The sequence below is a fragment of the Pundamilia nyererei genome, unplaced genomic scaffold (assembly GCF_000239375.1).
Source record: "Pundamilia nyererei isolate P.nyererei 1_Seehausen unplaced genomic scaffold, PunNye1.0 scaffold00106, whole genome shotgun sequence".
Lineage (NCBI taxonomy): Eukaryota > Metazoa > Chordata > Actinopteri > Cichliformes > Cichlidae > Pundamilia > Pundamilia nyererei.
Window position 1 is genome coordinate 756,118 of NW_005187507.1, and position 10,657 is coordinate 766,774.

At 37.1% G+C, this 10,657-nt stretch overlaps 1 protein-coding gene across 2 annotated transcripts; it reads right to left on the bottom strand.

Annotated features, from left to right (window-relative positions):
* Positions 1–47: 47 nt before the first annotated feature.
* Positions 48–6,223, bottom strand: cd40 (CD40 molecule, TNF receptor superfamily member 5). 2 transcript variants are annotated; one of them, XM_005740964.2, is made up of 9 exons: positions 6,067–6,223; positions 5,465–5,546; positions 4,239–4,358; positions 3,985–4,131; positions 3,793–3,886; positions 2,399–2,457; positions 1,877–1,963; positions 1,757–1,779; positions 48–760 (listed from the first exon to the last, which is right to left on the bottom strand). In XM_005740964.2, exons 1-9 carry the CDS (start codon positions 6,112–6,114, stop codon positions 500–502), a joined length of 921 nt encoding a protein of 306 aa, XP_005741021.1. In that variant the 5' UTR covers positions 6,115–6,223; the 3' UTR covers positions 48–499. The 2 variants fall into 2 exon arrangements, with proteins under 2 accessions (XP_005741021.1, XP_005741020.1); XM_005740963.2 differs by having other exon boundaries at positions 1,757–1,782.
* Positions 6,224–10,657: the final 4,434 nt, after the last annotated feature.

The window sequence follows — 10,657 nt, forward strand, 5'->3', positions numbered from 1 at the left end:
CACACACACACACACACACACACACACACAAACAAAAACAAAACAAAAAATAAACAATGCATAACTTAAAAATTGCAACCAACCTCAAAACTAATGCAGGTAAATCACACACACACTACCCCACACTCTCTTTACACTTTATAATACATCTTACTTTACATTTTATTGTTAACATTCAGACTTATAGCTAGCTACTTTCGGCTGTTCACTTGCCACTAGGGGTCGCACTGGGCGCTTCATTTGGTGGAGTTTTAAATCGCATGTCCTTCCTAGCTGGAAACAAACCAGGGACGTTTTGTTTGCCGGATGATAACGTCTACACCACGTATATATAGTGTGTGTGTGTTTAGGTTTTTACAATTTAGTGCAAATGAAATGATTGTAACTTCATGTAAACATTCAAAATGAATTAGTAAGGAGACTAATTCATTGATTCTTATTCAGATCAGGTAATTATTTTTTAACTTTGCGCAGCACTTTGGACAATCTGTGTCGTTTTTTAAACTTGCTTGTAAAATTGATCCATTGACTGACTATCTTCTTGAGACTCAAACTGAGACTCCAGCTGAGACTCCTGACGAGACACGATTTCTTCTTTGCCTCTCTCTTGCATCACCTGGTTCCCTTTATCTGTGAATCCTTCTGAGGAGAGCTCATGGCTTAGTTCATCCTCATTTTCCTCTGGTGTCATTTGATTATTATACGTTGTTTCTTTATGGGCTGTTATGTCTTCTTCACACATCTGTGGTTCCAAATAGCTCTGTCAGAGTTAAAGAAATAACAAACATTATAATAACGATAAAATCATTTTGATCAAGTCAACAGTTCTGGTGCTTTGCACATTTTTTCCTCTCACAGCAAAGCATGTACAACTTTATGCTATAGTTCCTGTGTTGAATTATGCAGTGCATTTCTCTGAAACAGTGTCTAAAGGTGTGAAACAGGATTTAAGGTACATCAGAAATACAGACATGTCACACAATCAGCAGGATGTGTATATAAATCCACTGCAAACCTATTAAAAGGGACCGCACAAAATGACCCAAGCTGATTAAACTTGAGGACAAACCTCAGCACTCATTTAAAAGAACAGGCTTTCATTTTGTGCAACTGTTTCATTTCTTTCTTGCTCAAAGTTAAAATCCACATATCGCTTTCACATGTGTACATAAAAAAACAACAAAAAAAAAAACGTGTTGATTGCTGCTATATTTTTCTGGTCAGCATTAAAGATTAGCAACAAGCAGTCTTACATTGTGAAAAGCCTAAAAAAAAAACCAAACAAATATTTATAGTTTAATTCTTTAATGTATGAAATTATTAAATTTTTAACAGATCCTTGTAGGTGCACCTCTTATGATTGGATTCATTAGCTGTTGCTTAGCTTAGCATAAAGCCTAGCTGTTTCTAGGCTTTATGCTAAACTAAGCTAATCTTTCAGAATCTAAGATATCATCTTTAGTTTACAGATGTACACTGGAGTGCTAAAGTAACATATCTGAAATAGTTTTAGAAATTGATTACCTGGTCAAAAGACACTAATTGATTCTAAATTCCATAATTTCAAATATATACAAACACACACACACACAATATTGAACTGTTCGATACAGTGCTTTCGGTTCGGTACGCATATGTATCGAACAATACAAAATTTACATGTGTGTGTATATATATATATATGGGTATCTTTTTACTGTCATTAAAAAGCATCTATGAAACAACAAATAAATACATTTTAAAAAGTCATATTTACCTTTGTCCTTTGTTTTATGCATTCTGCTTTACCGATTCATAAAAAAGAAGAAACACAGAATATAAGTACATAGGAAGATTATTATTATTTATTTGTTTAGAGCTTTAGAGCACAGCTTACCTCGATATACTAAAATCACGATAACAAAGACCAAAACAACTGGAGCTAAAATAGAGATGGCGATTATGTGACTCCGCTGTGTCCCTGCTGGAAGAGAAAAAGAAATAAAAACACAGTTAAACATACATCGAGTTCTCTGATACTGTCTAGAACATGGGTATTTGTGCAGACAAAATGTAAAACAAAAGAGACTTTCATGTCAAACACGTAGTCACATTAAACAGAGGAAGCATAAATTCAGAAGCGTTGAGGAAAACTGAAAATAAATCATTAATTCAGTTGTAATTCTAACATTAGCAGTAAATTAGGAGACTGTGGAGTCTACACGTCGATACATAGTAAGTGAAAGCTGACAAAGCCACACTGAAAACCACAGACCAACTAAGATTTATGAGACAAACCTTCTCACAGTTGACATAGTTTCGTTTTGAACAATGCACCGCATCCAACCACACAGCTGCACACGGCAGCAGCGAGAAAGGTGAGAAACCTTTGCAATTCATCTTCCTACATACAACTTACCACATGTGTTGTCGGTGGTGTGCGTTCCCTTTTCTTTAACTTGATATCCCTTTTCACATCTGCAATGAATTTCACAGTATTAGAGCAGAATTCCTGCCTCAGTGTTGCATTTGTTTTTCAATAATTCGTTATTGGTTTGTATTTCCACTTTGAATACCACTATTTTCATTTGATTTGTTGCCCCTACGCAAAGATTAAAGCTTATGTAAGTTACTGTATTTGGGCCCAATGAAAGGTAAGTACGCCAGAGGTCATATTTTGGTTTAACCAACTGGTTGTGTCATGAAACACAGTAAAAAAATCCCATCAGCTAGAAACACCATTTTCTTCATTTACAGAATCTCCTTTTCAGTCAGACTCACACCTTTAATTTATCACTGCTAAAGTTACACAAACTTAAGAAGCAAATCAATACAATGCCTCAGATTCGCTTTATTTTTTCATGTTGACAGATTTAGACAAACACAGCTCTACAAGGTCTTCCTACATCAATAGTGAATAAACAATGGTCTCCGGGTGTCAATTACAAGCAGCATTTTCTATCATTGTCAGGAAAAATATAATCTATGGCACGGCTCTTCAGAAGAACTGAAACAACCACCTGATCCCTGTTTTTGAGAAGAAATTCCTGTACAAAATTCCAGATTTTGTGGCCAAACAGCTCACATCAGCTTTTTAAATTCATGATAAAAAATTAAGGTGTATAAATTGTTGTTAGTACAGTAACTTTGCGGAAGGAGCATATAACCCCAGATTTAGCCTGGTTCCCTGTTCCATACAAAATTTAAACTCTTACTTTTTTTTTTTAAGTCACTTAACGGCCGAGCCCCTTCTTTTCTGTCTGAGCTCCTATTTATGCTCCAGAAAGAACCGTGAGGTCCAGGTCGAAACTAACCGTAACTATTCCACGGACTAAGTCTCGTGGCGACAGCCTTCTCTGTGGAATAGTCTGACTCTTAATATTAGATCAGCACAAACACAATCGTTACTAAAGACACATTTTTCATGGTCTGGCTTTTAACACACTTTGACCTAAACATTTTGGTTTTAACAGCCTTAGTTGTTTTTATTGACTTATCTCATCTACTTCTTTTGTTTTTTCTATATTTTACTGCATCGTTATTGATTTGCATTTTATTTGTTTTAGTGGTATTCTACATTGTTAAGCACTTTGTGCAGCATTGTCTGTTTGGAAATGTGCTATATAAATAAACTTGACCTTGACCTATGGTGGATATTCTGCGGGACTATTTGTTGGCATATTCACAGGAAGAAGGAAAAATATTCTTGAAACACATAACTAAATTCAAAAGGTGAACAAAGGCCCTTTTCCAAGTTTTTTTTTAAATAAAGATCATCTCTAAGTTCACATGTTAATGTAAATGTGTACTTACTCTGTCCATTTGCGGCACTGAGCATACCACGACGCATTATTGTTAAATGTCCCGTCTGGACATTTTTCACACTCGGTGTCCTGTGAGTTGTTGCCTGAATATCAAAAATCATTTTCAAAAAATGAGACTCATTCGCATAATAAAAAACTTAAAACTAATTAAACAAATGTTCAGTCACAAGGATGTTGGTACCTATGACTTTAGCTCCATATCCTGGTTGACAGACTGTGTGTTCCACACAGGTAATACATTCTTCACTGGAGCAGTGGAATCCCACTTTACACTTGCAGATGGATCGCTCCGTCTTGCTTTTTGGGACTTGAGCCTCAAAGTTTTTATCTAAATGACAAAAAAGGTTTACGCTGTAAGAGAAGCCTCTCTCTGTCCAAGTATACACAGACACACTATATCGGAACAGTTTGAGGTAATTTGTCACAATTTCTTACTTCTATCACAGTAAGGCTGCTGCAGACACTTGTTTTTCGTTGTGTATTTATCCTGGTAGTGATTATCCAGACAAGGTTGACATTGAGGATTCTTACAATCTTCTGTAGACATGCTAGTCCCTGCAAAACAAGATATGCAGAGTTAGAATCAAGTATATTATTTGCAAGTATTTTATTTATCCTGAGTAATTAGTAAATTGGGATTTCTGAGTTTAGGTAATCAATGGACCTTTTAGGGAAATATGACAAAGTTAAGTCAACTAGGTGATGGTTGGCTTATCTGGTTCTAACAAACCCTAACACCTTTTAATCAACACGTTAGATTTGGTTTGTTTACATGCTTCACATTGTCTTTGGGATTACGAGGGCCCCTTTTCCCAGTAGCAATTACTAGGTTGTTTTTTCTATAAGCTACTCTATTCTGAGATGTTAAAATAGCAGGATCGCAACTTCTCAGTGTCTCTGCCGTCATCTTAAAATGTCTTTTGTGTTCCACCAAAAGTCCATAAAGCTGGAAGACATTCCACTCACACTGATAATAAATTAAAGAAGAGTAATTACTGTCGTTTGGAAATCTCAACCTAAAGTAATTCTCCTCAAAAAATGAATGAAAGGGTCTTTTGTCAAAATGTCTGCCTCCAGTGTAAGAAATCAACTGTTTCAGTTTCGCCTTCTTTTTAGACGGACACATAGCACAAGACAGGAAAGATGAATTCTCACTTGGTGCAAATATTCAGTTTGTTTTAGGTGAGGGTGCTGCTAGTACAGACCATGAGTGAGGCATGACTAAAGGCAACAACTAGCTTGTTGGAAATGCACATTTGGCTATAATATGTATATCTTTTGAAATGTTTGATGTGCATGTTAGCCTTTTGACACACAGGTCCTGAGGAACATTTTCAGAGCTGAAATGCTTGTGTAAAAGCAGCCAAAATGAAAGCAAAAGCAAAGCTTTAGTAACAGTGATCATGCTGTCTGAAAAAGACAGTTGTCTACCACATGCTTCCTGCTGCTAGGTTTTTTCTTATACATGCTGCTTTAAATGTTTATTACTTGAAAAAAGAAAGATTGGATGCTATTAGTGCAGTTATGCCTTCGATATGGCTCTTAATCTTGTATTTGTTGTTTATGTATCTGTCAAGTTCAATTTGGTGACAATATGTTATAAATAACAAGAAAGCAGATGTTTTATTTTAATTTCCTTCATAGGAAAAGTGTTTTCGTACCTGGCTTACACATGAGACAGCACTGACCGTCCTTTTCATACTGTGTTTCTGGGTCACAGCTGGCCTGAGCAACAGTCATTCCCTGCAAAATAAAAGCATTACATTTAAATAAGAGGTAGTTAGCCCTTGTGTGATCTCGAGTATCGGTTGAGTTTCTCTATGTTGATAATGTTAGATTCACTTCCTCAGGGTAGACTGCGAGGGGCGTGGTGGAAAGCCCCAAAGATTCAGCCAACTGTTAACTGCTTTAAATGCACGCAGCCAGGTGCACCGCTGTTCGTAACGTTACTAACAAATATTTGCAAATCGGGATTCACACAAGGTCACGTCTTTGTCCAAACCCTCCACTGCCGGGAAATCGAAAGTGAAAGCACCTCATGAAACGTAACTCTAGCATTAGGTTTTGACTTTACAGGGAAAAAGCAGGATTTTGACAATAATATAACACAGTAAAGTAACAGATGGATACGATAATTAGCACACATTATAGCGTATAATAACACGTTAAGAAGAAATAATCTGAAATCGTGCTACTTTAAGTTGTCGCAGGTCAAAACCGATCCCTGTAAAAACAAAAACATAGCATTAATCGGTGTACTCACCATGAAAGACCCGATCAGTATAAGCAGCGCTATAAACTTAAAATCCATTTTGAATAGCGTCGAGTACAACAGCGCACACCTCTGTAAGTGTTCACAGTCTGTCTGTGAACTTATTTAGGCGACGTGTTCTGTTTATACGGTGTGGGAGGAGCTACGCGCGGTGCTTTTCCTTGACCGTTTCCTGTAAAAGCACGTGAAGCTTGTACTCCTCTTCAGCTATTTTCTAAAATACCCAGAAGTAGTGCTAAATCCTCTTTAAATAGAATTCCTCTGCGACAAAGCGTTGTTTCACACAATAGGAAGCACGCTTGACTGGCACATTGTTTGCACAAATAAAGAGTGGGTCTTTTTCTGATGGAGTAAGAAGAGCTACTCTGCTGCTTTACTCCAGTAGTAGTATTAAGTATGTCTGAGGACGAACTAAGGCAGTTCTGAAAGTAAAAGTAGGTCCGACCCAGTGAAATCATAGCACCCATTTGAAGATCACGCCTCACCAAACCCCTTAGAAATAACGGAAAGAAGTTAAAAAGCACAGTGTATTGGAAAGTCACCCATCTTTGCATGTAGAGGTTTGTAGCAATCTTTATTAATTTAAAAGCTTGCTACTTCTGGCATTTAAACATTGTTCACAGCTGTGTGCTAATCCCCACCAAGAACAGCAGTGCATTTTATGATATTTGGATTTTTGGTGATGCTGCTTTAGACTCAGATTGCCATGAGACTTCTGAGCATTTCTTCTCCAGTTATGTATTTATATACCAATACTGCTTTGAATTTTGTCTTCTCTCTCCCACACTTTGCATCTGTTCTCTCTGTCTTTCCCTTCACCCGTTGCAGCACATGGCAGTCCCTGCTTGAGCCAGATTTGGTTTTGTTTTGGGGGGATTTTTTTTCCCTGTTAAAATGATGTTTTTCCTGTTAAAAGGGATCATCTAATTGTTGGGGGTTTCTCTGTAGGGTCTTTACCTTTGCCTGTCTATATATCATATATAGACTGTAACAAATTTCCCTTTTAAATTACAACAAAGTGGCTGCAACTTTATTTCCAGTTTTTGATTTCTTTTTTACAGCCTAACTGTTAGAAGAACTGTTTCTTATTCTTGAGGCTCATGAAGCAGAAAGTACTGTTCTATTATGCAGCAGCTGGCTGTTTTTGGCATCAGCTTTTCTGTGTATGTACAGCCATTTGTAACAGGATCTGTACAATCCCCAAAAACTCATGTCTAGGATTCATGTGGCTGGGATCTATTCACAGACGTACAGGTGTTACCATTACCTTTTCATTTGTGTATTACCTGTGTATAACTCTCCTTAAAAGCAGTGCTAATAGACAAATAATGCACCAGTCAAGCTCAGTCATATTGCAATCACCGAGTCATTTGCAGGGGGTGATACATTTTGGGTTAAAGCAGTTGCTTTTAGTTTGTTTTGGTCTGCATTTTATAGCTTTGAATCTTCCAGCATTTAGGGTGGGTTGCATTCCTGCCCTGGCTCTCAGTGCGGTGCCAAGGTTTGGTCAATCAGAAGTGGTAGATGACACACTCGTCTGCTTTTACTACCCTCTGCAGATCATTCCAGGTTTCTGCTCTACAACCACTGTGATGATGGCTACTAATTATCAGTTGTTGCAGGGAGGTGGTCCTGTTTGAGAATTCCCAGGAAGAAGAGTTTCTGCTCGGCCTTTTTTTTTACCTAATGGGAGATGTTTTTTTGATAAGGTGATATCAGAGGTGTGATGCGAGAAACATGTTGCACTTAAATCTCTCAATTTGCCCACCATGTTTACAGATAGCAGACACACCTTGATATTTTGAAGTGAATTACCATCTTTTCTTTCTTTCTTTTTTTGAGATGTTAAGGTCCAGGTTGTTATAGGAACACCACTCCACCAGTCTTTATTAAAGCTTTATTTTAGGTAGCACAAAGTGGAAAAAAAAAACATGTACATTTTTATTGAAAGATCTGTATTCTATAAATCTTTCAAAAATGCAATAATTTAAAAAAAAAGAAGTATTGATGTCTCATATATGACTTCCTGTCCTGATGTTGGCATGTGCAATGTCCTTACAACTGTCTCACACAACGTAATAACAGTACTTTCAGATGAGCACCTCAGATTTTCGGTGATTTCCAGGACACTTTCCACTCCAGGTGAATACAAAAACAGACTTCTATCACATTCTGAATATTAATAATCGGCACGTTGAAGCTCAAACACTCTTTATATGTTATACATATGATGCATGTGTTATGTTATATATACATATAAGCCACATGTATGGTACTGTTTTACTCATAGTAGTCATGCAGTATTTTGAAATGATGAGATTATTATTGTAAGGAAATAATAATGATTATTAATGGACTTTAAGCACTTTATATTTATCTAACAAAAGTGGAAAGTACAATGACTTTTGTTGTTTTGTTCGTTTTTGACCACACCTACTCTGTGATAGTTTCTTAAACCCACCACAACACCACCAGGGATTTCCCTATAAGAGTTTCGTGAGCGGGCTTTCCCCAATGCAGCTGCTGTTGAACATTGTTTGTCTTAAAAGGCTGCTTTTCTCTTATATATAGATGTAAAATATTTATATGTAACGTTTTTAAAATATCTATGACCAACGCGAGCTGCTTCTTCGCCAAATCGAATGAAACAGCAGCAGGTGTTACATTCTGTTGCGCTATACTCTTGCAATTACGGTACAGGTACCGTAAGCAGCCAAAAATCAATGCGACGTCACCACGTCACAGCACTGCGGTTTTTGGAAATTCCAGTACAGATTCCCTTTCAGTGTCCTGCTTTGTTCCCATTTTAAAAATGTCACCACTGTCCTGTAAATTTCTGAGGAATATGAACAGATTAACATTAACAAAACTAAATCTGGAATTTTTTGAAAGGTACTTTTTCTTCTTCTTCTTCTTCTTCTTCTTCTTCTTCTTCTTCTTCTTTTTTTACCCCATTTAGCTAACTCGTTTTACAGATTTCAGATTTACTAATCACAGAATATCTATCCATAGCAAAAAAGTACTTCTCATGAATTATACTTTAAGATACTATAACTTGAAGGCGTTGCCCCCTTTTTTCCTATTTAAATTCACAGGGATTTGTGTGCCCAGAAAAAATCCCTGTACTTGCGCAAACTGATCATGTTCTGTATTCTAAATAGCCTATTTCACTGGTGAAGTGATGAAGGTCTAGATACTGTCTTATCTATTTTGCCATTTATCCATTTATCTGTTTTGATGCTTTTTTTCCTCTCCTAAACTGACTATAATGGATTTTCTTCATAAAACTTTGTTGTAGATAAAGTCGATGAGATGAACTTCATTACTTAGTTTTTTTTAGTGTGAGTATACTTTCAGCTATCAATTAAAAAAGTAAATATGCAGTAAAATAACTCTATTGTACACTAGCTCTCAGATAAGTAATTTGTACACAATACATACAATACAATAACTTTATTACATTATTTCTGATCATTTCATGGTCAGAAAAAAAGGTGCATGCATGAAGTTAGGCTTATGGTCTCTGGGTATGAATGTGAGATAGCTGTCTAACTCTGTATGTTTATCCTGTGACAGATTGGTGACCTCTCCAGGGTGCTGTTACGCCCCAATCTAAGGGTACAGGAACGTAACATAAGAGTTGAAAAGATTGACCCCGCCCTGGTCCCCAAAACCATACACAGAGGAGAAACGATTTCTTAGTGAACAGTGGTTTATTGTTTAAACTGAAGCGTGACTCCGGGGTGAACAAAGGCCAACATAACAAACAAAACCAGCTTAATCAGTAAAGGAGGTGCTACCTAAACCCTACGTGATGAAAAGAACAAACAAAACACAAATGCCACACCTAACTCCCTAACTGAATAAACAGGAGGAAACAATACAGAAAACAACAAGGCAGCTCACCCCTTCGGCTTCAGTGACTATTTACAAGAGAAGGCTGATTTACACACTATATACAAGCTCGATAGGTCACGAGAATCACAAATATCACAGAGTTTTGAGGCCAGGGTCAGGTCTGCTGCTGTCAGTTGCTGCCCTGGGACAACTGCTGTTGAGGGATTTTGAAAGCAACCACATGAATAGGGGACCAATTAGCAGCCATCAGCTAATCCAATCAGGGACCTGCAGAGACTTAAAGACACAGAACAAGAAACAGCCACCAAGACACATTATGGCCAGGGCCATGACAAGTGCACCTGCCTTTCACCCTGTCATAGCTGAGACCGACTCCAGTCCCCTCCCTGTGACCCTGAACTGGATAAAAGGAGGAAACTGGATGAACAATGGATGAAAAAAACGACACCAAAAAAGCATAGCAATAGATTTATGAAGATTAAAACAATAAAAAAAGGAACTTCTCAGATGCAATCTCTATGAAAAGGAACTACAAAAAGAAAATGGTACAAAATGACATAAAATTGATGTACACAGCAAATAAACAGTACTCAAAGTTAGCTTTTAAAACTACAGTATAATGTATGCAGTGCAAAAAACACAATAATCATGTACTCAATAAACATGTGTACATAAAGACATGTGTGCAAACCTATGCAGGAAAAACACCTCACACTATGAATCC

Bases quoted from the DNA above. Each gene is read 5' to 3' on its own strand.
- cd40 (XM_005740963.2), bottom strand. From the start codon at position 6,114: ATGGATTTTAAGTTTATAGCGCTGCTTATACTGATCGGGTCTTTCATG. The intron at 3,887-3,984 runs GTACCAACATCC...TTTGATATTCAG, and splicing joins ATATGGAGCTAAAGTCATAG to GCAACAACTCACAGGACACC. The intron at 1,964-2,398 runs GTAAGTTGTATG...TTTCTCTTCCAG, and splicing joins CACCACCGACAACACATGTG to CAGGGACACAGCGGAGTCAC.